Genomic DNA, 27,852 nt, shown 5'->3' on the forward strand with positions numbered 1-27,852 from the left:
TCATAAAAGTACAGCATATAGAATTATATGCGTATTATATTTCATTTAAGAACCTTATAAAAATATCTAAGCTGAAACAATATTTTGTGCAAATATTTGTTGGTTTGGTAATTAAATATATTATTTGCGCATTAAATGACAATTTAGTACCAAACAACAGGCAATTGAATTTTGTACCATTTCGTAGCAGCAATGTGTACCTTTTGTTATCGAATTAATTGTGGCACCAATGTGTACCTAAACTTTTAACATAAGCTCCACTTACGTTGGTACTGGTTCCCTTATGAACTGTTTGGTACACTTTTTGCTTGCTAGGGTTTGTGTCTTTGATAAATTACGATGATTCGCATTGATTGCAAATAAAAAGCGAGTCTAACGAATATATAAATTAAATGTAAATCTAATCACAAACTAAATTTATTTAAAAAATCAAACGATCAATAATAAGGCACATTGGCCATTATTAAAAACATTTAATCAAAATTAAAACGTTGTTAAATATATTCAAAATTCAAAAGAAAACAAAAAAGGTACATTTGCATTGCACGAAATATTTGCTACGCATCGAATGTTATCCAATTGGGACCACCTGACTCTTGTGACACCAATATACACAGCATCTGCCAGTGAGGCTGGCGACTGCGCAGTGCGTCCTGTGAGCAGTTTGCTGGGGGGGGCCAAAGAGGCAAAGAATTTTTCTTTTCTTGCTGTGCGCTGCTGAAGGGCTAAAGGATTGCCGTTTAAACGTTACATAAAATTTCCATAATAATTTCTGATTTGTTTTTTCAAATAATTCCACATAATTCGGGTCGAGCTATTGAGGCGATGCACTGCACCAATTCGAGTTCGAGTTAAGCTAAGTGAGCCAAAGATGTGTAAAACTCAGATAAGAGCATTCGCATAGGGCGCCATTTGTGCGCTGCATAAGAAAATTGTTAGTGTAAAGAGAAAAATTCCATCAACAAAATTTGCTAATTGAAAATTCTGCTTCGCTTTTATTCACACTCACACACACACACACATATATGTATTAATGTATATAGAAATATTTGTTTAAATGTGTCTTAAGTTAAGTGCATAATCAGTAGCCCAACGGCAGCAATTCGACAACATTTGAGAATTCAGCAAAATCGATAAGCTTCAGCATCAGCATCAGCATCCGCACTATTTGATAGCCACAGCAGGGGGGCCGCCGTCACCCAGCCAGAAGGCAACTAACCAACCACCCACCACCAGCAGCACCACCACCAACAACATTCGCATAAGCCACCCCACCTGATATAGTAGTATTTGTCGCAATCATGTCATTCATAACAAAATTGAAGGCGACTCCATTGCCGCCATTGAAGAATATACTCAATGTGGCCATCCAAACGGCCAGACAGCAAATTCCAGAGCGCAAGGATTACCAGCAGCCACCCGGCGCGAGCGGCAGCCATCCACATCTGCAACAGCAGCACCAGCAGCAGGGTCAAGGTCACGGCATGTTTGCGCCAGGTGATGCCAATGGCGATGGCAGCGATCAGCCCACAGAGATGAGCTCGAATCCCTTTCGCAATGCCGGCAGCTGGTCAAATGAGGATGGGGAAGGGGACTACAAAAACGAATACCAGAGCACATCCTTTGTGGGCAACGATTACGATGGCAGGTATCAGCAGACAGATGGATTCAGGTGCGTAGCAGACATTAATGTCACTATGATGCAGTTCCTCAGCTTCAAATCACTTTTGCAGGCAGGGCAGCATCGCCTCGGAGGGCAGCTCGTTTGTGTGCGAGGGTGAGGGTGGCGGCGGCTCCAAGATCGACGAGTTCCAAGCGGCCTGGAATGTGACAAACGCCATCCAGGGCATGTTCATCGTATCGCTGCCATTCGCAGTGCTCCACGGCGGCTATTGGGCCATCATCGCTATGGTGGGCATTGCGCACATCTGTTGCTACACGGGCAAGGTGCTCGTGCAGTGCCTCTACGAGCCGGATCCCAGCACGGGTCAGCTGGTGCGCGTACGGGATAGCTATGTGGCCATTGCCAAGGTATGCTTCGGTCCCAAGCTGGGCGCACGAGCCGTCAGCATTGCCCAGCTAATCGAGCTGCTGATGACCTGCATCTTGTATGTGGTCGTCTGTGGGGATCTGCTGGCTGGCACGTATCCTCAGGGCTCGTTCGATTCGCGCTCCTGGATGCTCTTCGTGGGCATTTTCCTGCTGCCCATGGGCTTCCTCAAGTCCCTCAAAATGGTGTCGACGCTCTCCTTCTGGTGCACCATGTCACATATTGTGATAAACGCCGTCATCCTGGGCTATTGCCTGCTGCAGATTGGCGATTGGGGCTGGTCAAAGGTGCGCTGGAGCATTGACATGGAGAACTTTCCCATTTCACTGGGCGTCATTGTCTTCTCGTACACCTCGCAGATATTCTTGCCCACGCTCGAGGGCAACATGATAGATCGCTCCAAGTTCAACTGGATGCTGGACTGGTCCCACATAGCCGCTGCGATATTCAAGGCTGGCTTCGGCTACATCTGCTTTCTCACCTTCCAGAATGACACGCAGCAGGTGATAACCAATAATCTGCACTCGCAGGGCTTCAAGGGCATGGTCAACTTCTTTCTGGTCATCAAGGCCATCCTCAGCTATCCATTGCCATATTATGCTGCCTGCGAGCTGCTCGAGCGCAACTTCTTCCGTGGCCCGCCAAAGACCAAGTTTCCGACCATCTGGAATCTGGATGGTGAGCTGAAAGTGTGGGGCCTGGGCTTCCGAGTGGGCGTCATTGTGTCCACCATACTTATGGCCATATTCATACCACACTTTTCGATACTGATGGGCTTCATTGGCAGCTTCACGGGCACCATGCTGAGTTTTATTTGGCCCTGTTACTTCCACATCAAGATCAAGGGCCATTTGCTAGACCAAAAGGAGATAGCGAAGGACTACGTCATCATTGCGCTGGGCGTGCTCTTTGGTGTTATAGGCATCTATGATTCGGGCAATGCTCTAATCAATGCATTCGAAATTGGTCTTCCATTTTAAAACAATTGTTACAAAACGAAACGTAAGCGAAAACAAATTTATAGTTTAGTTAACGAAAGCTCTAATCAAACTACCAATAACAAAGTATATATATGTATTTCTGTATATATACAGTTATACATTTGTTGGATTCGTTTGGGCTGCATTCATGGCATGTCTTCCAAACTAACTAAATTTGTCAAATGCAGTCCATGACGGATATCAAGAAACTTAGTCTATAAGAAATGAAACGCAAGTCTTCCAAAACAAATGCGAACAAAATGTCTTCCAAACATGATATATATACAAACAAAAATATATATATAAATATATATTTAAAAAAAAATCCTAAGCTAATTTAAGTAACGAATATTGTATTATTGTATGAACGCGTATATAGAGGAAAATGAAATAATATAACTTCCAAAACGAACACAATAAACCATTATACAAAATTGAAATGTATGTAAATCTATTGTTCCAAAATAGATAGAACTCATTGATTATTTATACCAGCATATAGTATATATATATACATATAGTTGAAACGCGTTTTTTTAAACGATATTAATTATACAGTTACTGTACTTATACATACGATAATAGCCTTTAAAAACGACACTAGCATCTTTTAAAAATTCTCAATAAAAAACCATCATCTCACGTTGAACAAATATCCCGATCCCAAGCGAATGTTTAATGTAATGAAAAATGCCTTTTGAATATTTTTCAAAAATGATATGCTTTATTTGTTGTTAATCTTATAATTCAGTATGTTTTTAGTTTTCTTCAGGTAAGTAGATATATTGTATAAAAAAATATTGTCATGGAATCTTAGGCACTATGTGATATGATATGAAGACAAGACTTGACAAGACAAGAAACGTACGAGCATAAATTTGTGTGTTAATTATCAGTTAGTTGGAGGTTTTGTAAAATTTATGATCGTGCGTACTTCTGGTAGGCTGGAATGCACCTTGTTTAATCTTATGAACAGCACAGGCTGTTGCTGGGGCAGTTATATATTCGCTCTTATAGAGACTCGAGCCAGTGAACTTGTCGCTGCCTAGACTAATCGATGACTGATTACTGCGTCTTGTGGTCACAATACGTTCGCTCTGGCCATGGACATTGTAGGCTGAAGAGGAGGAGGAGGAGGCGAAGTCGATGCCACTGGACAAATGTTGGTTAGCACCGTTGCGATGACGCGTAACATGAGTCTGCGACTGCGATTGCGATGGAAAATCAACTCCGCTCGATGCATTTGTTCGTGTGAGTGTCGATCTCTCCAGGTTCGATCGATTTGTATCGCCGCCAGATATAATACGTGACATGGACGAGGAAGACGTAGATGTTTTCACATGATGCTCCTTGTTTTCCTTGTGCACGCTGCAACTGCGACGATCCGTGGAGTAGCTAGTACTCAAATCCGATTCCCTGTTCTGGCGGTGGATGCTACTGTAGCTCTGGCGATCAGGTGAATGGGCGCTGCAGCTCGGCGATTGCTCGTGTAGATTCAGAATACTCTTGCGCTGCATTTTGCCATTGGAGGTCAGACTGCTGCTGAGTGGATTTGACTCGGTTGACACGTTCTTTCGATGGAAGATTGAGTTGGAAACATCCGCTTCCGAAGAGAACTCACTCTTCCTGTGATGGAAGTGCTTCGACGAACTGCCACTCACATTGTTAGTCACCGAACTGTTGTCAACCATACGAGATGTAGATCCTCCATTGATATTATTTGAGGCTGGACTTCCCGAGATTGTGCGAGAATTGGAACCTACTGATTCGTTGACCTTCGTTGTGACTAGTTTGCCGCCTATTATACGGGTTGTTGTGCCTCCAGTCTCAGTTACATTACGAGTGCTGCGCGTTTCAGCAACATTCGTTGTCACTAATTTACCAGAGACAATGCGAGTGGTTGAACCTCTAGTCTCGTTTACATTCTTACTAGTTGTGCTGCTCGAGACGATGTGGGAGCTTCCAGCATCTCCCACGTTCCTGGTCACTTCTTTACCGGAGACTATACGAGTTGTCGAGCCTTCTGTGTCAGCCACATTGTTAATAGTTGTACGGCCAGTAGCTGCGGTAGATGTGGTATCTCCAGTTACAACTTTGCCGGAAACTATACGGGTTGTGGAGCCTCCCGTCTCTGTCACATTGTTGGTCACTGTCCTGCCTGTGACTATACGAGATGTTGAGCCTCCAGTTTCGGTGACATTGTTAGTAACTGTCCTATCTGAGACTGTTTTGGACGTTAAGCCTCCCGTTTGAGTCACATCTCGGTCATCCTGGTTAGTTCGCCTTGTCGTTGTTGATGTTTGAAGAGCTCTTGTATCATCCGTTGTTCCACGTATTTGCTCAGTTTTTACAGCTGTTTTTTCTAATACATTGAGATTTCGTTGCATCGATGTTGTTTCCTTGTGTACGTTCTGTGTGTTCTCAATATTTGTAGTAGTCGTGTTTTTGGACACATTCTCAATAACATTTATCTTAGCTGGCCGCTTCACATACTCAGTTTCCGGCTCCTTTTTCCCACGGCCCCCGATAACCGTTGTGACCTTCTTCGTAGAAACAATAATTAGACCATCGACTGGCTTTTGACTGTTGACATCCACTTGCTTCACTGCATCCTTGCCGGACACATAGTTCATCTGGTTGGTTGTCTTCAGAATGGAAGTATCATTACCTAAGGTGATGGTCGAGCTATTGTGCCTGTATTTCTGTGTACGCTGCACTCGGTCAACATTTGTTTTATTGGTTGTGGTTTTAAAATCATCTTTTCTAGTCACAGTCATAGGTCCTTCTAGCTTCAGATTATCCACCGGTCGCTTGGCAGGTTCTCTTTTAACACTCTCTAGCACCGTTGTGCTGTCAGTTTCAGTTCTATCTGTTCGCTTATAGAATTCACCTTCTGTTTTTAAGTTATCCTTGGGTTTCTTTTGGACTGGTCGTTCTGCTGGCTTGAATGTTGATTTTTCCGGGGTATAGAATTCTCCTTCCGGTTTTAAGTTATCCGTTGGTTTCACCTGTTCGGGTCTTCTGACGTGATGATACTCCTCTTTTTTAGTAAATATCATAGAACCCTCGGTTTTTAGGTTGTCTTTTCTTATAATTGTCTTCACTTTTTCAGCTGGCTTAAATGTGTCTTTTTCTGGAATATACATTTGACCTTCAGGCTTTAAGTTATCAACATATTTCTTAGGCTCAGGTCGATCAGCAGGCTGATATTTAATTTTTTCTGGTGTATACATAATACCATCAAGAGGCTTCAGATTATCCTGTGGTTTCTTCTGTTTAGGTCTCTCAACGGGCATAAACTTCGATTTTTCTGGAGTATAGAAATCACCTTCTGGTTTTAAGTTATCCTCTGGTCGAACTTGAGATGGCCGCTCTGCTGGGCGATACTTGGGCTTTTCAGGGCTATAGAAATCTCCTTCAGGCTTGAGATTATCCGTTGGCTTCACCTGTTCAGGACGAACAACATATTTATATTCCTCTCTTTCCACAAATGTCATCTCTCCTTCGGAATGCAAATTATCCTTTCTTACGACTCTTTCGGTCTTCTCTGCTGGCCGATAAATTTGTTTCTCAGGTGCGACGAATTCGCCTTCGGGCTTCAGATTATCCACTGGTTTCTTTTGGACTGGACGCTCTGCTGGTCTATATCCAGGCTTATCTGGAGTGTAGAAATCACCCTCTGGCTTCAAGTTGTCCTCTGGTCTGACTTGAGATGGTCGCTCACCAGGACGGTACTTCGGCTTCTCTGGGCTGTAGAACTCGCCTTCTGGCTTAAGATTATCTGTTGGCTTTACTTGTTCTGGACGTTCAGCAGGTCTATATCCAGGTTTTTCTGGAGTATAGAAATCACCCTCTGGCTTTAAGTTATCCTCTGGGCGAACTTGAGATGGACGCTCTGCTGGGCGATACTTCGGTTTTTCAGGACTATAGAACTCGCCTTCGGGCTTAAGATTATCCGTTGGTTTCACCTGCTCAGGACGAACAACATATTGATATTCCTCTCTTTCCACAAATGTCATTTCGCCTTCAGTACGCAAATTATCCTCTCTGATGATTCTTTCGGTCTTTTCAGCAGGTCGGAAAACTTGTTTCTCAGGTGCTACGAATTCGCCTTCTGGCTTCAGATTATCCACTGGTTTCTTTTGGACTGGACGCTCTGCTGGTCTATATCCAGGCTTTTCTGGAGTGTAGAAATCACCCTCTGGCTTCAAGTTGTCCTCTGGCCTGACTTGAGATGGACGCTCACCAGGACGGTACTTCGGCTTCTCTGGGCTGTAGAACTCGCCTTCTGGTTTAAGATTATCTGTTGGCTTTACTTGTTCTGGACGTTCAGCAGGTCTGTATCCGGGTTTATCTGGAGTATAGAAATCACCCTCTGGCTTCAAGTTGTCCTCTGGTCTGACTTGAGATGGACGCTCACCAGGACGGTACTTCGGCTTCTCTGGGCTGTAGAACTCGCCTTCTGGTTTAAGATTATCTGTTGGCTTTACTTGTTCTGGACGTTCAGCAGGTCTGTATCCGGGTTTATCTGGAGTATAGAAATCACCCTCTGGCTTCAAGTTGTCCTCTGGTCTGACTTGAGATGGACGCTCACCAGGACGGTACTTCGGCTTTTCAGGACTATAGAACTCGCCTTCAGGCTTTAGATTATCCGTTGGCTTTACTTGTTCTGGACGCTCAGCCGGTCTGTATCCAGGTTTATCTGGAGTATAGAATTCACCCTCTGGTCTTAAGTTATCCTCTGGTCTGACTTGGGAAGGACGCTCACCAGGACGGTACTTCGGCTTCTCTGGGCTGTAGAACTCGCCTTCTGGTTTAAGATTATCTGTTGGCTTTACTTGTTCTGGACGTTCAGCAGGTCTGTATCCGGGTTTATCTGGAGTATAGAAATCACCCTCTGGCTTTAAGTTATCCTCTGGTCGAACTTGAGATGGACGCTCTGCTGGACGATACTTCGGTTTTTCAGGACTATAGAACTCGCCTTCGGGCTTAAGATTATCCGTTGGTTTCACCTGCTCAGGACGAACAACATATTGATATTCCTCTCTTTCCACAAATGTCATTTCCCCTTCTGTACGCAAATTATCCTCTCTGATGATTCTTTCCGTCTTTTCAGCAGGTCGGAAAACTTGTTTCTCAGGTGCTACGAATTCGCCTTCGGGCTTCAGATTATCCACTGGTTTCTTTTGGACTGGACGCTCTGCTGGTCTATACTCAGGCTTATCTGGAGTATAGAATTCACCCTCTGGTCTTAAGTTATCTTCTGGTCTGACTTGGGAAGGACGCTCACCAGGACGATACTTCGGTTTTTCAGGACTATAAAATTCGCCTTCAGGCTTTAGATTATCCGTTGGCTTTACTTGCTCTGGACGCTCAGCCGGTCTATATCCAGGTTTATCTGGAGTATAGAATTCACCCTCTGGCTTCAAGTTGTCCTCTGGTCTGACTTGAGATGGACGCTCACCAGGACGGTACTTCGGCTTCTCTGGGCTGTAGAACTCGCCTTCTGGCTTAAGATTATCTGTTGGCTTTACTTGTTCTGGACGTTCAGCAGGTCTGTATCCAGGTTTATCTGGAGTATAGAAATCACCCTCTGGCTTTAAGTTATCCTCTGGTCGAACTTGAGATGGACGCTCTGCTGGGCGATACTTCGGTTTTTCAGGACTATAGAACTCGCCTTCAGGCTTAAGATTATCTGTTGGTTTTACTTGTTCTGGACGTTCAGCAGGTCTATATCCAGGTTTTTCTGGAGTATAGAAATCACCCTCTGGCTTTAAGTTATCCTCTGGGCGAACTTGAGATGGACGCTCTGCTGGGCGATACTTCGGTTTTTCAGGACTATAGAACTCGCCTTCGGGCTTAAGATTATCCGTTGGTTTCACCTGCTCAGGACGAACAACATATTGATATTCCTCTCTTTCCACAAATGTCATTTCGCCTTCAGTACGCAAATTATCCTCTCTGATGATTCTTTCGGTCTTTTCAGCAGGTCGGAAAACTTGTTTCTCAGGTGCTACGAATTCGCCTTCTGGCTTCAGATTATCCACTGGTTTCTTTTGGACTGGACGCTCTGCTGGTCTATATCCAGGCTTTTCTGGAGTGTAGAAATCACCCTCTGGCTTCAAGTTGTCCTCTGGCCTGACTTGAGATGGACGCTCACCAGGACGGTACTTCGGCTTTTCAGGACTATAGAACTCGCCTTCAGGCTTAAGATTATCTGTTGGTTTTACTTGTTCTGGACGCTCAGCCGGTCTGTATCCGGGTTTATCTGGAGTATAGAAATCCCCCTCTGGCTTTAAATTATCTCCTGGTCGTACTTGAGAAGGCCGTTCACCTGGCTGATATTTTGGCCTTTCAGGAGTGTAAAAATCACCTTCTGGCCGCAAATTGTCTTGTGGAATCTTTTGTACCGGACGATCGGCAGGTCTATATCCTGGTTTATCTGGAGTGTAGAACTGGCCCTCAGGTTTCAAGTTATCCTCCGGTCGCACTTGAGATGGACGTTCACCTGGACGATACTTTGGCTTTTCAGGACTATAAAATTCGCCTTCGGGCTTTAGATTATCCGTTGGCTTCACCTGCTCAGGGCGGACCACATATTGATATTGCTTCTTTTCCACAAAAGTCATTTCACCTTCAGTTCGCAGATTATCGTGCCTGATGATTCGTTCTGTTTTATCTGCTGGTCGGTACGCTGGTTTTTCGGGTGCGACAAATTCACCTTCGGGCTTGAGATTGTCAACAGGTTTCTTTTGAGTAGGACGCTCCGCGGGCTTGTAACCAGGCTTATCTGGAGTATAAAATTCGCCTTCAGGTCTCAAGTTATCTTCCGGCCTGACTTGCGATGGACGCTCAGCTGGGCGAAATTCAATTTTTTCTGGGGCATAAAAGTCGCCTTCCGGCTTTAAATTATCTGCGTGTCGTACTTGAGTTGGGCGATCGCCAGGCTGATATTTAGGTTTCTGAGGACTGAAGAATTCTCCTTCAGGCTTCAGATTATCTGCAGGCTTAACGTATCCAGGGCGAACGACATATTGATATTCCTCTTTTTCGACAAATGTCATTTCTCCGTCCATACGCAGATTATCAGTATGTATAATTTTTTCACGTCTTTCGCCTGGCTTGTAAGGCTCTTTTTCTGGAACTATAAACTCTCCCTCGGTCTTAAGATTGTCTTCGGGTTTCTTTATCACAATATAATCTACAAATATGTCTTCAGGTTTCTTAGGAATGTTATCATCTTTCTTGGACCAAGTGTTAGTACGTATCCTTGTATAAGTTTCGTCAACATTATCTATAAAAAGGAAAAAAGGAATATTCGTCAAACTTGTTCTACATCCAATTTTAAAGAACTTACCATCTATTTCAACAATTTCTGTGGACTTTGTGGTGCTGGTAGAGCAATGATGACGGCTGAAAGTGCAGTGCAATATGAGTATAATTTTCTAGACAGATAATAAAGCTATCTTACCCGCAAGTGCATATTTCACAGATACATTTCTCACTGTGTGTTGTTGTTCTGTCCTTGTCGACTCCACGCTAAATTTAATATTTTATTAATTATTAGGGTTGGGAATTAGAGTTAAATGTACTCACAGTTCTTGAATCGTTTAGGCGTTTCTTGTCGGTGCGCACATAATCGATTTCATCATAAATATTCTCCGTAATATTTTTGTGTTTCGATGTCTCGTTCAGATTCAATGTGATATTTTCATTGTTCTCCGATATGGATGTATTCTTCTCAATTTCCACAAACTCATCCACATAGATTGTTTTCTTGGGAGCCTCCACAATTTTCTCGATGACATCCGTGTGCACCTTCTCATCGAGGACGCGCCAGTCGTTAATGCTAGCATCGAATATCTGAAATATAATGAAGCATAATTAATAGAACGAATAGAAAACACCACTAGAAAAATCCAAAAGAAACACCCCAAGTCACTCTAGCTAGAAAATACACACTAGATATGTATGTACATATATATATATATATACACATATATGTATGTGGTGGCGCTTACCTTTGTCACCTCTGTTGTTGTCGTTATGTTTGCAACATCGGTGTTATCTTTTTCGATTTCACGAGCTATGTCATTCGGCACAAAAGCTTTCGAGTCCGTATACGATTTCTCGTCCACGACTGTCCACTTGCCCAGCTTGGTGTCGTACACCTTGGTGGTGTATGTTGTGGTCGTTGTATTGATGACATCATCAACTATTTCTGGGTAGCCGACATCATTGCTGCTATCCACTGTGCGCTCGTCCACCACGCGCCACCGATTGTTGCGCCTGTCGTATATCTTCTTCTTATATGTGATTTTGGTGGTGCCATCGGTGTCTTTGCTCACGTATCGCTCAAACGTGGGCACCTTCTTGTTGCTGCCATGTGGTGGGCTGCCCTCGCTGTACTCTGTCCAGGTCTTTGTCTTCACATCGTACACTTCTTTCTTGGACGAGGCCGTTGATTGTTTTGTGCTGCTCTGATTTGTTGTGCTTTCACGTCTATTGACCTCCTTACTGCTGCTCAGTTTGGTCTGCGATGACGTTGCCTTCTCCACATCAAAGTTAACAGCTGTTGTTGATATTGAGGAGGTGTTGTTGTTGCTGTTCTTGGTGCTACTGCTGCTGCTAGCCAGCTCATTCAACGTCGATGACGTCGCAATGTTTGTTGTGGTCGGAACCGGTTTACGTTGCGACGTCATCGATTTCGCCGTTGTTGTTGTTGTTGTTGTTGATGACGAATCAGCAGAGACACCCACAGCAGCTGTTCCAAGCACCGACTTTGGCACGCTCTGAGATTCGCTAGTGTTGGTGTTGATGTTCGTAGTGGTGCTGGTGCTGGTGCTGGTGTTAGTGTTGGTGTTGGCGTTGGCGTTGGTGTTGATGTTGATGTTTGTATTGGTGATCGTGTTCGTGTTGCTGCTATCGCTGACAACCTGTTCGGCCACATCAACGAATTTGCTGTTCGACAATGTGGATGATGTCATACCGGTAGCCGCTCTCTCGCTTGCAATGAGCGTTTCACTAGCATCGATCCGTTGCTGCTGCTGCTGCTGCTGCTGCTGCTGGCTGGAACTGGTTGTGGAAGACTCAAAGTAACTGGAGCTGCTCGCCTGCTGTCGGCTACTGGACACCTTTGATGTGGACGCATACATTTTGGATATGCTGCCACTGCTGGCAGAGCTAATGAGGCCAGCAGGAGCTGTGATTTCCACCACCTCAATAGGTACCGAGAATACCGGTTCCTTCTTTTCGCTCTCCAGCAGATCAATTGACGCAATGATCTTTTCGTCCGAGAAGTCCTTAAAGATTTTGGAACTGCTGCTGCTGCTAAACAGCTCCGATTGCTGTGTCTGTGACTGAGATTGCAATTGAGTTTTCTTCGCTGTGTACGAGCTGGAACTGTAGCTGGAGCCACCAGCTGCCAGCAGACTTTCACCTTCCTTCAGCAAGGTGTTGCTGCCGGAGCTGCGGCCGGTGGCGTCAGGCGGCGTCGCCCCATACGAGACAGATTCATGCTCCATTGACGACGAGCTGGTGTTGGTCGTTAGCGTTGCCGTCGCATTCGGTCCCAGTTTTTTGGTTAATTTGGTCGCCGAAGCCGAGGCCGATGTGGTTGTGCTTGATGTGGCTGGCGGCTGCGACGTCGACTGCGACGACGACTGCGACACTTGTTTCTTTTTATTACTTTTTGATACCATTCTGTTGGCTTGATTTACACACAGATGAGGTAATCACTGACTATGTGGAATGAATATTGTGTTGCACCTTGCACTCTTGCTCTTGCCTTACTTATTTAGTGGCTTAACTTAGTATATTAGATTGCTGTTCGTTTGTATTTCGTTGTTTTTATTGATCACAATTATCGCTTCGTTTGGCACTACTAGAAGTATAAGTGGTATGTACCTAATTAGTGTTAATGTGTATGTGTGTTGTCACTTAATTTCCACCGGGAATGTCGAAATACTTATTTTTAAATAATGTATTATTATTCACGACAAACGCACACACACACACACACACACAGACAGAGGTATGTATGTATGCGAGAGCCACAGTTCAAGTTGAAAATGACAAACGGTGGCACTGGCGCACGCACACACACACATACACACACACGCACACAAGCACAAAGATACAAAGAGAGGGCGCAACGTAACGGGCGACAGTTGAAAGTGTGAACGCAAGCGGCGTAGCGGGAGCGTAAAAGCTTAACACGCACACACACACACACACAGAGAGAGAGAGACACAATCAAACAGAAACACTTAGAAATTGTAGAGATAGAGACGTTTTATTCGCTTGATGCTCAATTGGGCAGATTCGTGTGCATATTTCGTATTCGTGGGAGCACTTGAGATAGATCAACAACCGTCGCGAAGCACAACTCAAAACGTACTGATCGCCGCTGCGGTTGCCTGGAACCGCTTTCGGCCGTATCTGCTGTGCTCTGCCCGGCCAAAAAAGCGGCAGCGCAGCAGCAGCGGCTTGTGGGCTTTGCTCCATCGCGTTGGAAGCTTCGCACGCCTGCGTGCGAGCGAGCGAGAGGCAAACGGCGCTACGCTTCGCCTTCGCAAAAAGCCAGGCCAGATCGGAGCGTAGGTTGGCCATTCCAGCTATGCATGTATGCGAACAGACAGACAGATGCGTGAGTGTGTGTGTCTGTGTGTGAGTGTGTCTCTGCGGTTAGAGAGTAAAAATGCGTAGGCTATCCAAAGCTGAGACGGCACCTTCTTTATTTACTGCCACGCAATGAGTTCAATAAGCCAATAAAAACAATACGAAATCAACAGAATTTGCTCAATTCGAAAGTGGCCGCAAAGTGAACCAACACAAACAGCTGCTTGATGCTTGATGAGCGCTAGCGGCGTTTCTCACTTGATATTTTTACTCATTTTAGTTTTTTATTACAGCTAACACGTCTATGGGTGGTTATGGCCATCTCGTTCGCACGCCGGCTCGGGCTGGGCATCTCTATGAGGGCTTCAACTGTTTTCCAGAACGGGCCAAAACAAAATTAGCGCACAGACCAAAATTGGCCGGGTTAACAGTTGTCGTGTTTGTCAGACGGATGCACAATTAAAAAATATGTATATAACTAAATATGTATAGGTATATGTTTATACATATATTGGATATACATATGTATTGAGCTGCTGATTAGTCAGCTTTGCATTTACTTTAAATGTCTGGCTTTGTAGATACGTGGGCGCATCCGTGCCTATAAATTGAGATTGAGCTCAATAACAGCACAGCAGACTGACAATATTTCTACGTATAATATGCATTCGCTAGAATTGATGCTGAATTTTATTGCTCAATTGATTTATAACGGCCTTAGGTGGGTGTAACTCATAATTATGCTACAAGTTGTTGTGCCCATAAAAAGATCTTCTAGACTAATAATACCTATACATACAGATGTACAGATGTATATATACCATATTTCTATATTACTCTAGCAGAGAGAGAGAGAGAGAGAGAGAGTCCAGGTTGAAGTTTAACTAATTCGACCTCCAAAATGCAGCGTAGACAAAAGTCAAATCTTAACGAGAAAACTTAAATTCAATTGTTACTTAATTTTGCAGCGACTGTTAGCTCATGACGTCACCTGCCAAGACTCATGTTCATGCAAAGCTTGCGGAGCAATCAAAACTTGTTTGCCGAGACACACACACACACACATACTCACACAAAAAGCACACACACTGAAACCAAAATAGATATTAAAAAGAGCAAATATAAAAACAACAATTAAGTGGCAAACAAAAGTCGCACTGTGGGTACAAAAAACAAAAAAATAACCAAAACAAAAAATAAAATCATTTGAAATTCAAAGCACGCTGAATTCGCTGCGACCCGAATTCGCCAAAATTGACTGACTGTATGTGGTACATGGCATGCAGCAATTGGAACTGTAACTGGAATGTTATGCACTATGCCAATTCAGAATATTCCAATTGGATTTAAGCTACAGGCGCCATCGCCAAGATGATGACATCTTTGCATGTCATGGATTTTTCCTTGGAATTGAAATTGAAATGGAAAGAAAACACATTGAAGGCGAGCAAGAAACGAAAATTTATACGCCACTTGTTCAAGCACAATTAATTTTAATTTAATGCCTAAGAGAATAAACAAGTGAAACAAGTGAAAAAATAAAAATAAAAATAAAAATAAAAAGCCTATATTAAGGTACAGATGTGTCCATGTCGAACCCTTATATGGGCGCATGCCAAAATTGTTTTGGGCTTTAACTTCTTGTCAGACAATGCACTTGCATGCATAATACATATGTATGTATGTATGTATGTACATATATATGTATATACATATATGGAGTCAAGACGTATAAAGGTTGCTGATTCACTGATGTAATCACGCTCCGTTTTTATATTATAGCACTAAATCATTTCAAGCAAAATGAAACTATTTAAATTATGAACAAGCTGTGACGACTTCTGTCGGATATTGAGCGCCATGAATGCTAAATGTTAAATGTTTGCTACGTGCCTTAATTGTACAGATAGTGACCATATGGCCAAAACCTTTTCTTTTCGGCCAGTAGCTTCGTGACTTCATGTAAAAACAACGCTAATTATTTTTCATATTAAGTCAAAGTGATTACTCAGTTAGCTTGAAGGCACGAATTCGTTGTGAAAATACCCTGTAAAAGACAAAATAAACATACTAACTTTGAAAATTGTGATAGAAATAGAATAAGAACGCTAAATCATTGTTCCATATGAGCATAGAAAGCAAATCGTCTGTTTTTCCTTCTCATTAAAAATAGGTAGTATCAATATCCAAAAATTTTGGGTGTGTTAGAACCAAAACACATGATTATCTTATCATTTAGATATCAATTTTAAGTGGATATCAGAAGTATCCATATACATAAGAAACAATTTTATAATCATTTTTAATAATTGTTATATATACCGCTGTTGTATACCCCGTTCAGACCCATTTACTGGGTGTGCATAATAAACATTTTAGTTTACAAGTAGAAGACACTAAACTACTTCATTTATATATATAAACCTGCATGTATCTTATCTAACTAGAAGTGTATTAGTCAAAAATTCCTGAGAATGTTATACATATACATTTATACATGTATACATATTATACACGACAAGAGTACGAGAAACCTGTTTGGTTATTAGTTTACCTAGGAATTAATATATTTGATATAGCTTCCCCTTTTGGGACTTTAAGTAGCATATAGTACACTGATCAAGTGCTATGCGTTGACTGATACACAACACAGTCCCATTGAGTCACAAGTATTCAGTTCGCTTGTTTGTGTCTGTTTAATCAGCGGATCTATAAATAAATTATGAAAACATTTGCAGGCAACAGACTTTTGCCAACATTTTTGGCAATAATTTATATGGTAGAAAGTGCGACCCTGAATTCAGTTATTTGTTATCGGATGGCACTTATCTGTCTAATCGCATTTTGTTCTTTGCAATTATGTCCGATACGAAAATGGACAAACACCGGCAATATCTATAGCGGAAGAAGAGAAGATAATTATGCAGTTGGTTTATAGCAAGAGAATCCAGTTATTGCCGAAACATGAAATGGCTAAACATACCACAGAAATACAAGGTTTGAGTCAAATCAGTGAACAGCAATCAGTTTAGCTTCTGATAAGAATTCAAGTTGAAGTCTCAATGATAACTAAATTTATGCGGGGATTAGAAAAATATTTATGATTATAGGTTGATAGTTTATAGGTGACTTGTGAGACGAAATTAGCAATCTGTAATGAGGTCTAAAGGAAACATATTTATATATCTCTTAAAGCCCCTACACTGCTACCGGATTTTCCCCTAACATTTTTATCCAAGGGTTTTTTTTCTTGGAAATATAAATCTAACAGTACTGTATAAAATTTGAATTGCAATGCGCAAAGTGGAGCACATATTACCAATCTCAAGTGAGGGTCCATGCAATCTATAACGTATCACACGTTAAACATTACACTGAATCAAATTATATCCATGAAAGCGAACCAACATAAAAATGCCTTAGGTTATATAATTAAATCTTCGCCTTCTTGAAATTTAATTTTTATATTGATTAGCCCGTTCAACAAGCCTTATCTGTCTGTAGCCATAATATTTAATGTACTTAAAAACCTTAATTGGCGCCTTAATTTCACACTCTTTAAGGCTCTCAAAATACCTAAAGCATTCCAAATACATGTCTGAGTTTCATAGGCTTGCACCTGTCCTTTCATCAGTTTGTATTTTGAGTAAACAAAAACCATTTTAGTTAACAATTACAGTTACACATTCTTTTTTGTTTTTTATTATTCATAGTCGTATTTTCTTTAAGGCTTACATATTAAAATATATGCTTAAGATTAGGTTCATCTATTTATTGGATTATGTTATCGATTTACTTGTTGCATTCTCATTCAACGCATTCCTAGTTTTTATTTTTTTTACTTTTTTTATTTTGTAAGTTATATGTTTGTTTGCTGTGTTTCTGATTTTATTATTTTCGTTTTTTTGTTTTTGTATATATTTTTACAGTTTGATAATAAATTTGTTTGTTTGATTTTGTCACAAAAAGCGTGCATTGATTGATGGAATCTGCAACAGCGAAGGTGAGTTTGTGTGGGTGTGTGTCTATGTACTAATTATTATTAAATTTTTTTTTTTTTTTCATTTTGCGTTAATTGTGTGTGTGTCTATAAATTTGTTATACAACTAATATTTTACTTATAGCTATATTTATGTACTCATGTATTCCTTCTTGTTAATATTATTTCTTTCTGTTATGTTTCTTTTTATTTGTAATCTACTTTTATGTTGCTCTGTTGTATTTATATCAGTTATATAGTATTATTTAGTTACTGTGCCAGGCACCATTGCCAACACTTTCGATAATTTCATCATACTTTTTATTTAATTCTGCTTTAGACCTGTTTTGCATTTACTTAAGTTCTAGTTGCATGTTATTATTATTCCATTCCATTCCATTTTCTGTATTTCTCTCTTTTATTTACAAGCTTTGCAAATTGTTTTTGTGTTGGACAAACGCCCACGACCACGCCCACAACAAACATGATCGAGACGCCAGAGTGCTGTTAGCTAATTTACGTATTACATTTAAATTAAAATTATTATTAAAATAATTGTTTTTGTTTGAATTTTTCGCGTTTAAATCTAAATTTAGTTGTAGTTTTTGTTTTGTTTGTTTGTTTGCTTAGTATTTATTTTCTGTTTGTTTTCTTATTCTTTCTTTTTATTATGTATACACAGTTTACATTTAGGCGATATATCTTAATGCATATGTTATACACCCATACATGTATATATATTTCTATATACATATGTGTGCATACATAAGTGTGTGTGGGTGTGTTGTGTGTTGGTGTTTGATTTTAAAGGGTTTCAATTAAAATGTAATTAGGTAAAAACTTTTGCAACTTAGACGAGGTTCTTGTTTTAGATGCGACCAATGCATCACAAAGAAATTATAACAGTATAGTTACTAATTATAGTTACAATTGTATGTGTGTGTCTGTGTAAATATATATTTGTATATATATATATATAGCTAGTTGTCTATTTAATGAATAGCTAATTGATAACTAAATTAGTACAACTAAGGGAATCGCTTAACTCTTATATACGCACAAGGATCTCCTCTCTTATATTCACTTTTAGCTGTTGCGTGTGTGTGTGTGTGAGGCTTGCAAAGCTGCCCTGTTCATATATTATAAGTTCTATATATATATATATATTTATATATATGTATATATGCTTGCTGGTGTGCGTGGGTGGGTGTACATATGCATATGTGTATGTGTGTGAGTGTGTTTCTCTTGAGGGCGGGAGCAAGTCTTCGTCTTCGTCCTCGTCTGCCTCGCAATTGTAATTGCACAAATTGCCTTTGTATATTTACAAATAGTTACAACAGAAATGCTTATCATAATGTTATCAACTCTCGCTCTCTCGCTTCCACTCGCTTGCTGTCCCGCCCCTTACATTCGCTCGCCCTCTCTCTATCTGTCTCTTAGTTTACTCTGTGTGCATGGAGTTTTGCTGTTGCTGCTGCTGCTGCTGTTGTTGCTGCTCCTCCTGCAGCACGTTGCGACAGATCTCGTATTTGATGACCTTGCCGTGGCCATGGCCACTGGATACGATCTGCACCTCCACCTGAGCAGGCTGTTGACCCGCAGCGGCGGCGGCTGCAGCTGCAGCTTGCGCTTGTTGCTGCTGCTGTTGCTGTTGCACCTCGGCCTCCTGCAAAAAGTTGCAAAGCTTTAGCAAATCATTCGCAAAATGAAAAACAAAGAATTCGCTCACTAAATACCAAAGTAAATAATTATATATAAATAAAAACTAAACTAGAATTAAGCTCAAGCAAATCATCAAAAGGGGCTATTGAAAAACATAACTAAAATTTAAAAATATATTATTTTATTTATTTATTTTCATTGCTTTTTGACATGAAATTTTGTTTGTCTTGTTTAACAAATAGAATAGCAAAACTAGGGAGAAATCTAAGAAAATGCACAGTAAAAAGGATTTAAATAATAGTAATTAAAACACATACACAAAGCGACAAAACAGGCAAATAATTAAGGAATTATACACATGACAATAATACAATAAGTTATATATAGTTGTTGTTTATGGGACAATATTATCTTGATAATTTGGAATATATTGTTGTTTGTTTGTATACACACCTAAAACGCGCACAGTGAAGCCTTTTTTGCATACACGTATTACATAAGATTGTAACGATTGTATTTACTGTAGTATTTGATCTATGTATTATTTTGGTTTTATTTGTTTATCATCAATTTCTTTTTTTTTGTTCTTCAGAGAGAGTTCGCAACACACGCACACGCACACACAAATACAGGACAAACACACACACACACTTGCGCACAGACAAAACTTTATACAAATAGAATTTGCTTTGGTATTTACGAAACAATCAGATTTGTATGTGTGTGTGTGTGTGTGTGTGTGCATGCGTGCCTGTAGATGTGTGTGTGAGGGTGAGTGAATGTAGTTTTCTTTAGCATTTTATTATTGTTCAGTTGATCTATTGATCTATTTCTTTATTGATTATTTAGTAAGAAGTAGTTGGTACAACAAGCTGCAAGTATTCGAAGTTAAAAAAAAAGATAATGCATTTATCATATCGTGAAATCATTTAAATTGTTCTTTTGTTTTTGTGTGATTTTTATAAAGGGAAGAGATAAGAAAAACAAAACAGTGCAAAACAAGAGAATCGAAATATACATAATATGCATTCCTCGTCTGTAGACATCTAGCTTTAAGCTGTAAGAATATTGTACATATTGAAAAATATTCCTTGAATTTTTAATATATTTGAAAAAAAAAAAAAAAAATCAAGCAAATAAAATTGAAAACGGAAAGAATTGTATTTTTATTTTATTTTTTTAAATAGAATTATTAAACTAACTGAAAACATTTAAGTATCCGGATTAGGATTAGGCTATACTGTAGTATTTAAAACCATGTTTTTTTGCAGTTTTCTTGATTTACTTTAGTTAAAGAAGATAGACCCTGAAATGATTGAAATTTCTCTTACAGACCGACACAGAAGCCTTCGCCGAGAAGAAGTTCCCCCGACTTTAAGAAGCATATGTTTTAGACGCTTTATTGTTGGTACTCGATAACAATGGCTTAGATAGTTCTTAATTATATTAAATTGCATAGCTTAGAGGCTAAACTAACTGCTCCCACGATATATAATATTTATATAAAACTAAATTAATTATAAACTATGCCAATTTATATATTTTCTTTTTTCATTCTTTTCGTATAAATCAAAGCAAATTAAAAAACAATTGAAATAATTGACCAATATCTGTTGTAGTTATCTATGGGGTCGGGCTGTGGGTGGGGGGAGTTTTGGGGGCTGGGCACTTAGCATACCTGTTGCTGCGATATGGCTGGCTTTGTTTCCAAATGCTGGCGCTGATGCAGCATCAGATGATTCTTTTGGAAGAACGCCTTTCCACATTCACAAACATGGGTGCGCACCGTGCAGCCGCCGTTTGGATGTCGACGATTGTGCTGCATTAGGCCGTGCTTGGCAGCGAATCCCTTGCCGCAGCTGGCACAGAAATGCGATTTAGGCTTGTTGGCCGGCGACACGGTGACCACATGCTGCTGCTGCTGTTGCTGGACGTGCTGCAGATGCTGTTGCCCGTGGACGGGCATTGTGGGCACGGCTGTGACAACTGCTTGCGGATGGGTCGAATTGGCGGCCTGCACCAGCGTGGTCTGTGACATCACCTGACCGGTTGATGATATGATTTGCACCGGCACCGGACTCTGTCCCACCAGGTTCGGATTGGCCGTGACCACAGTGCCAGGATTAAGGCTGGCCGTGCTCAAGAAGTGACCAGGCAGCGCTGCTGTCAAGGCGCACAGATCGGTCATCAAGCTCTTGTCGCCTGTATGCAGTCGCAAGTGCAAGGCGAGCGCCTCACGGCTATTAAACGCGCTGCCACATTCACTGCAAATAGAAAAGTTGTCATTAGCTAATCTTCATGCTCTGTTGAAGGCAGCAAACACTTACCGGCAAACGAACTGTGGACGCGTGACACCATTCGCATCGGTTGTGGAGACGGTGAGCAGCGTTGAATTAGCTGGATTGCTGACAACGGTGATCGTCTGTGGATGTCCGGGATGATGATGCGGCTGTTGGAGCTGCTTAAATTTTGAATCAATTACAAATGTACCGTAAATTTACTAGAGTCTTGTATATTGAAATCTTCATGCAAACCTGTTGATTGGCTATTATGGTAGCACTGCTCGTGTTGGGATTAACGCCATTGTGCGCTGCACGCACATGCTGATGCAGCTCCGCTTTGGTGAGGAAACCTTCGCCGCAGCTAACGCAGGGGTGCGCCTGCTCGCCGGTATGTACGCGCCTGAAAAGCATTAAATAATTGCGATTAGCTGATATTTAATTTGAATACTAGTTAAATTGACTCACCTCATGTGGGAAACTAGTGTGCGCTTCTGTAAAAATTCTTTGCCACAAACTGTGCAGGAGTGTGGTATCTTGCCGTGGATGCGACCGTGATTAACCAATTGAAACTTTCGTGGAAACGAGGCTCCGCAATCAGCGCAAACAAATGGATTCAATGAACCATGAAAGCTGCAAGGCAAAACAAATAATATGACTTTAGTTTTGAGCATAAAATGAGATTGTGGAGCTGCTTACCGCGAGTGCATAATCAGGTGATTCTCCTGTGCGAAACTTTCACCGCATTCTTCGCAGACGTAGGGACGTTCGCCGGCGTGAAATTTACTGTGCGTCACCAGATGACGTTTAAGGGGAAATGCACGTCCGCACTCCTGGCAAACAAATGGCCGTTCCCGGCTGTGGACGCGCGAATGCGTCAATAGATGATGCTTAAGCGTAAAGCTCTTCTTGCACTCCTGACACTGATATGGCCGATCAGTTGAGTGAAGCAGCAGATGCGTGTTTAGACAATGTTTGTGCGCAAAACTTTTTCCGCAATGAGTGCAAATATGTGGTCGTTCGCCTAAAGAGTGGAAATGCAGCAAAAAAACAGAAAGAGAAAGGGGGCAGATCGAGAATTTGGGGTTAGACCTGCTCATAATTTCATAGGTATGTGCTAGGAACAAGAACAACCACCTGTGTGCACGCGTGCGTGTGTTGTCAAATGATGTTTGAGCAGAAAGGATTTACCGCACTCGTCACAACTGTACGGGCGCTCCTTTTTGATGGTGGCGTCGGTCTAAAAGAGAATAAAAAGAGACCACGAAGAAGAGAGAAAAAGACGTTGATTACTATGCGAATCTGGGGGATTTCTATAAATAGTTCATATACATTTCTATATTTTCATTTTTTTTTTTTTTTTGTTTTAGTTTTGCGTGTTTAAGTGTGTATGTGAGTGTGGGTGTGTAAGTGAGTGTAACATAAATGTTGGGCTTACTTCGCTGAAATGCATTGATTCCTGTAGTTCGGTCTTTGGGGACAATTCTAATGTGCCTGGCTCCAACTTTAAGTTGGGTGCGTCGCCCTGCGAGTCCTCGTTCTCTTCGAGTCCTTGTATTACTTTCTGTACTTGAACTGAAATACCAGGAAGTATGTCACCTAAGAGTGTTGTTGCACCGCCAACGGAACAATAACCAAATGGAATTCAAAGGAAGATATATCAAAAATAAAAGAGAAGAAAACAAAGAAAGAAAATCAAAAGTGCGAACCAAACACAAACTCAACAGAACAAAACAAAGAGAAAAAAAAGAAAAGAAAAACAAAATATAATAGAACTCAAGAAATTTAAATAAATATAATTTTTATATATTTTTAGAAAAATTAAAAACATAAAAACGAAATCTAATAACAAATATTCGAATTTTCAACCGCTAACAATTACGGTAAGCAGCAATGCAATGTAATGCGACGCAACGCAACGTAACGCAGCGTAAAGCAACATGACGTCGCATTGCGTAACGCAACGACGTAACGACGCAACAGGTAGTAAGCAACGAGAATACCGAATACCAGTACCAGTGCCAGAGAGAGTCAGACAGAGACAGAGAGTGTTGTAGCAGTAGGAGCGTATTGGAGGAGAAGGAGGAGATAGTCGAACACAACACAGATTTGAGATGCTTACTTGGTGTCGCGCCCGGCGCCGTCGAATGATGATGGTGGTGGGCTCCGTCGCCAGCGGTGAGTGTGTGCGTCTGGTGGTGGCCGTGGCCGGCTGCAATGGCGCGCTTGATTAGGATCTCATTGCACTCCTCTTGGGTGAGATGCAATGCTCCAATTGAGCCAAAATGCGACTTGGCCGCAGCGGCGGCACTCGATGTGGTTAATACCGTTTGTCCAGTTTTTGTGTCAACAATGCTGCCATTTGTCAATGCATGATGGTGTGCAGCATTCGCCGGATCACCTCCACCTGCTGCCGCAGCCGCAGCTGCTGCCGCTGTTGCCTGATCGACCAAAAGATCTAATACGCCACAGCCCGCCGCCCGCCGCCGCCGCCGTGTGTATTTTTATGATGAGTGAGAGTAAGTGAATGACAGTGTATGTGGGAAGAGTGAGTGGGGTGGGGAGCATGAGTGGGTGGATTAGGTATTGGTGTTGGTGTTGGTAATGCGTGACAGCAATACGAGAGCAAACACAGCGACAACAGAAAGAGAAAGAGAGAGAGACAGACAGAGATCGAGAAAGTGGATAATACATTCGGTGGAAGTTGGTTACAGCGAGCGAGCGGAAAGTAGCAAAGAGAAGTATACAAATAGAGAGAGAGAACAGTCGATTAGCGAAACCCCTAACAATCATCGATATATACAAATCGATTACAACACATCAACAACGCGTGCAACACTAATTTATTTGATTTCTCAAACAGATTCTTATACTGATTTTTAACGACAGCCACTTACAGTTCTTATCGAGCGAATTTATGCTCAACACCTGTTGACCAGAGTCCTGTTTTTTGACCACCGTCGATGCGGCGCCTGTGGTAATTACTCTGTGGATGGATAGAGATAGAAATAGAGAGAGAGAGAGTGTGTGTGGGAAGAGAGAAAGAGCGCATCGAAGCAGCCGAGAAAAAACGAGGCTTAGTAAAGGCTTTTTATCTTGTTCTAGAGATAATTTGTATCTTTTAAATTTTTGTTTGTTTTTTTTTTTATGATTTGTTTTATATCATATTTATTGTTTTGTTTGTCTTTGAAAACGCACCTTTGTGTTCCGGGCGCAAACGAGGAATCGTTCACCACGAACATGCGACGAACGACATTGCCCTTATTGCTGGTGAGTGCACCTTTAACATCCTTTTGTACGGCCAATGATCCATCCGTGGATAACAGATAGGGCATCTAAAATGGGTGTGTACACATTGTTTTTGTCAGTATAACTGGCGACAGCTGGCTAATTGTGGATTTGTGGATTTATGGATGCACCAACAACTCTCCACATAACGGATGATGGATGATGTTATTTTGTTTGTTTCTATAGCATTTAAGTTGATTCGATTTGATTGTTTTGATTTTGGTATTTTGATTGTTTGTTGTTGTTCATGTCTGTTGTTAGTTTGTTTGTTTGCTTTGATTGATTGATTGATTTGTCCCCAAAAACCGAACAGATTACAGGAAATGCAAGTGCAAGTGCTTTCAGCGTTGCTCAACACTGGTCGCTTGGTCGTTGCATAACACATTCATTAATCCAATATACATAGATTTTGGGTTAGGTTAATTAATCTAATTCTATGCTAATGATTAGTACAAGGTACAGTTGCCACTGCAATTGATTCATGGTAGTATTTTGTATTTATTGTTGCGCTTTGTTGTTTTGTTGTTCATTTTGTCTTAATAACACGCTACACCTGCGCAGCGCTGCGCTACGGCACGGCGCAGCAACAGTTGATAAAAAAAAATAACACAATACCAAATGAAAGGAAAGCAAGCAGCGGTGGCGGCGGCGACAGCGGCGTCGGCGAAGGCAGCAGCGGCAGCAGAAGAACAAGAAGAGGAGCAGACAAACAGCGACAGCAAAGCGCGCGCTTTTTCCACTGCGCTCGAGCTATATGTATGTATATGTTGGTGTGTGTGTGCGAGTGTATGTGCAATTGGACTTTTGACAGTTTGTTGAGCGCCAAAACGTAAGCAAGTGGAATCAAAACACACGCACGCACCGCACGCACACTCATGTGCCGAACTGGGTGTGTATGCGTACATGAGAGAGCGTCGTTTTTGGTATGCGTGCGCTGACTATGTGTTAGTGTTGAATATTCAACGAACGGCGATTTGACGACTGCCGCACACATGCACACAAAATGGTCGCCAGCACAGCACAACGCGGCGAATTCAAACACAACGAAACACTATCTGCGAGTGTGTGTGTGTATTCACAAACGTGCGCAAAAGAGGCAGGCAGAAACGCAGCGAAATAGGGTTGCACTCTCATGCCAAAGAAAAAAAGGTACTGCCAATTGTATAAGAAAATTGTTGTACAAAACAAAATGAACGCACAAAATGAACAGAAACGCAACAAATAAAATTTATGATTAAAAACCAATATGCAGTAAAATTTATTTAAAATTAGATGAATAGAAAATTGTATTTATATATGTATAAATATCGATTATATTCGATTGCTTTTGCGAACGCCATACTATAAGTTTCGCCCACCACACGTTAAATAATTAAGCCACATGTTTAATTAAATTCCTAATATCATGGGAGAGTGGGAGATGTATTGCAATCAGCTGCCACCGCGTGTGCAGCGCAACGTGCGTATTATTGTTTGTTTGCATACACACAAAATCTACATGCATACGTATGCTATGTATGTATGTACATACTTACGCATACTTTTTACAAATACCAAATTATGAATGTTTACGAATGAAATGGAAACGAAAAAATTTCGTATAAATGTATGGTAAAAGAATTCTAACACACTCGCTCGCATTCGCATGACCAACGCAGTTACATAAAAGTATATGTGCTGGTTTTTTTCTTGTATTTGAGCCTCCACGTATGTATGTATATCGTACGTGTATACATACACGCGCACAACCCTGCATACGCATATACACGTATATATGGCTGATGCACTTATACATACAGAGTCCAAAACCAACGAGTGAGCGAGCGAGCGGACGACGTAGCTGTATCTGTATTAGGGATGTGAGCGTGATATTTAAACTTATCAGACAAATACCGATTAGGCTGTATTACTTGAAAACTATTTAAATTAATTGATTAAATTAAACAGATTTATATATATATATATATAAAATTGTATCCTATAAGCATACTTTAGAATGTAATTTATATTTCAGCTGGTTTCAGTTTAATTATACTACAGGTATGTGAAAACTCAATTCGTGTTATTCGTGTTGGAAGACTAAATCTTAAGGCCATCTCTAGCCAATATGCTTGTGTGTATGTGGCGCTGTTGTTGGGGCAACAGGAACGTACAAAGGGGGGTAAGGAGAGAAGACACAACACGATTCGCTGTGGGAAAGCAACAGAAACATTTATTACGTGGGTGGCGGGGGGTAGTTGGCTAGCTAGCTCGTTGGGTCGATTGGTTATTCTGCATTTGCAAAAGCACTCGCATTCGATATTAAAAAAAAAAAAAAAAAAAAAAACAATGAAAAAATTATAGAAACATATTTGATAATATGCAACGAAGGGAATTTGAAGTATACATACAAATTGAGACTTCACTTACCGATTCCCCACTGACAGTGTAGTTAATATTGGGCGATATCTCCAAAACTGATTCTGCGGCACGGTTGCCGTTGTCTGCAAAACCCCAAGTATAGCCGAAGGGCGGCGGATTGCTCTGTGCAGCGCACATTATAAATGAAGCAAAGCAGAAAAAGGGGGAGGCGAAAGAGAAAAAAGCGCAAAATTTCCAAACGCAAATGTAATTGCACTTTTCTGTTGCTTGTATTTGTATTATATGTATATGTATGTAGTTATACAAAATCACGTACAAAATACTAGCCTCCTGCTGTACGTCAACGTCGCGTTTTGAATGCAATTTGCAATATTTCTCTCTTTTTTTTCACTATTTTTGATCGCGACAAATATGCGACGAAAACGAACAACGAGTACGGCGACGAACTACACACACCGAAAAGAAAGTCAACTTGCTTCTGTGGCTGAGGCGGGCGCCATTTTTTTCCGTTCCCTCAAAAAATTCACTTCGTTGGCGTTGGCGTGCTTCTTGCTGCTGCTGCTGCCTCAAATTAAATTCATTGATAAGCGCACTTTTGAATTCGTATGTGTAGGTGTGTGTGTACGCGCT

At 41.3% G+C, this 27,852-nt stretch overlaps 3 protein-coding genes across 23 annotated transcripts; 1 reads left to right on the forward strand and 2 right to left on the reverse strand.

Moving 5' to 3' along the window:
- The first annotated feature begins 662 nt into the window (after nt 1-662).
- On the forward strand, nt 663-3,691 carry VGAT (vesicular GABA transporter). 3 transcript variants are annotated; one of them, XM_018011209.2, is made up of 3 exons: nt 663-934; nt 1,044-1,672; nt 1,734-3,691. In XM_018011209.2, exons 2-3 carry the CDS (start codon nt 1,302-1,304, stop codon nt 3,028-3,030), a joined length of 1,668 nt encoding a protein of 555 aa, XP_017866698.1. In that variant the 5' UTR covers nt 663-934; nt 1,044-1,301; the 3' UTR covers nt 3,031-3,691. The 3 variants fall into 3 exon arrangements, with proteins under 3 accessions (XP_017866698.1, XP_089327392.1, XP_017866699.1); XM_089471266.1 differs by having other exon boundaries at nt 1,382-1,672; XM_018011210.2 differs by having other exon boundaries at nt 663-860; nt 1,382-1,672.
- Nucleotides 3,692-3,732: 41 nt separating this feature from the next.
- Nucleotides 3,733-13,478, reverse strand: Sdb (SAXO downstream of blistered). Of its 2 annotated transcripts, none has more exons than XM_089471256.1 (6): nt 13,322-13,478; nt 11,052-12,913; nt 10,627-10,893; nt 10,502-10,569; nt 10,388-10,443; nt 3,733-10,324 (listed from the first exon to the last, which is right to left on the reverse strand). In XM_089471256.1, the coding sequence occupies exons 2-6, from the start codon at nt 12,729-12,731 to the stop codon at nt 3,927-3,929; spliced, it is 8,469 nt and encodes a 2,822-aa protein (XP_089327382.1). In that variant the 5' UTR covers nt 12,732-12,913; nt 13,322-13,478; the 3' UTR covers nt 3,733-3,926. The 2 variants fall into 2 exon arrangements, with proteins under 2 accessions (XP_089327382.1, XP_089327383.1); XM_089471257.1 differs by having other exon boundaries at nt 11,052-12,910; nt 13,322-13,476.
- A 4,202-nt stretch (nt 13,479-17,680) lies between these two features.
- Nucleotides 17,681-27,406, reverse strand: cg (zinc finger transcription protein combgap). 18 transcript variants are annotated; one of them, XM_018011193.2, is made up of 12 exons: nt 27,271-27,406; nt 24,772-24,908; nt 24,471-24,559; nt 23,696-24,031; nt 23,012-23,148; nt 22,708-22,813; nt 22,273-22,597; nt 22,042-22,206; nt 21,829-21,976; nt 21,622-21,755; nt 20,973-21,558; nt 17,681-19,298 (listed from the first exon to the last, which is right to left on the reverse strand). In XM_018011193.2, the coding sequence occupies exons 1-12, from the start codon at nt 27,397-27,399 to the stop codon at nt 19,074-19,076; spliced, it is 2,517 nt and encodes an 838-aa protein (XP_017866682.1). In that variant the 5' UTR covers nt 27,400-27,406; the 3' UTR covers nt 17,681-19,073. The 18 variants fall into 18 exon arrangements, with proteins under 18 accessions (XP_017866682.1, XP_017866681.1, XP_017866680.1 ...); XM_018011192.2 differs by having other exon boundaries at nt 21,622-21,752; nt 22,711-22,813; nt 23,012-23,172; XM_018011191.2 differs by having other exon boundaries at nt 23,012-23,172.
- Between the last annotated feature and the right edge of the window lie 446 nt (nt 27,407-27,852).

This window comes from Drosophila arizonae, chromosome 5 (assembly GCF_054131065.1).
Source record: "Drosophila arizonae isolate 15081-1271.41 chromosome 5, UAZ_ARI_1.0, whole genome shotgun sequence".
Lineage (NCBI taxonomy): Eukaryota > Metazoa > Arthropoda > Insecta > Diptera > Drosophilidae > Drosophila > Drosophila arizonae.

What these genes read in the sequence shown, in the direction of transcription:
- Sdb (XM_089471256.1), bottom strand. Translation starts at nt 12,731, where the DNA reads ATGGTATCAAAAAGTAATAAAAAGAAACAAGTGTCGCAGTCGTCGTCG. An exon ending in TGTGAAATATGCACTTGCGG is followed by an intron (nt 10,444 to 10,501) that starts GTAAGATAGCTT and finishes CTGCACTTTCAG; the next exon opens with CCGTCATCATTGCTCTACCA. An exon ending in AGAAATTGTTGAAATAGATG is followed by an intron (nt 10,325 to 10,387) that starts GTAAGTTCTTTA and finishes TCCTTTTTATAG; the next exon opens with ATAATGTTGACGAAACTTAT.
- VGAT (XM_018011209.2), top strand. Translation starts at nt 1,302, where the DNA reads ATGTCATTCATAACAAAATTGAAGGCGACTCCATTGCCGCCATTGAAG. An exon ending in CAGCAGACAGATGGATTCAG is followed by an intron (nt 1,673 to 1,733) that starts GTGCGTAGCAGA and finishes TCACTTTTGCAG; the next exon opens with GCAGGGCAGCATCGCCTCGG.
- cg (XM_089471258.1), bottom strand. Translation starts at nt 27,399, where the DNA reads ATGTGCGCTGCACAGAGCAATCCGCCGCCCTTCGGCTATACTTGGGGT. An exon ending in CACCTGATTATGCACTCGCG is followed by an intron (nt 22,207 to 22,272) that starts GTAAGCAGCTCC and finishes TTTGCCTTGCAG; the next exon opens with CTTTCATGGTTCATTGAATC. An exon ending in CAGCCATATCGCAGCAACAG is followed by an intron (nt 19,299 to 20,972) that starts GTATGCTAAGTG and finishes AACTTTTTGCAG; the next exon opens with GAGGCCGAGGTGCAACAGCA.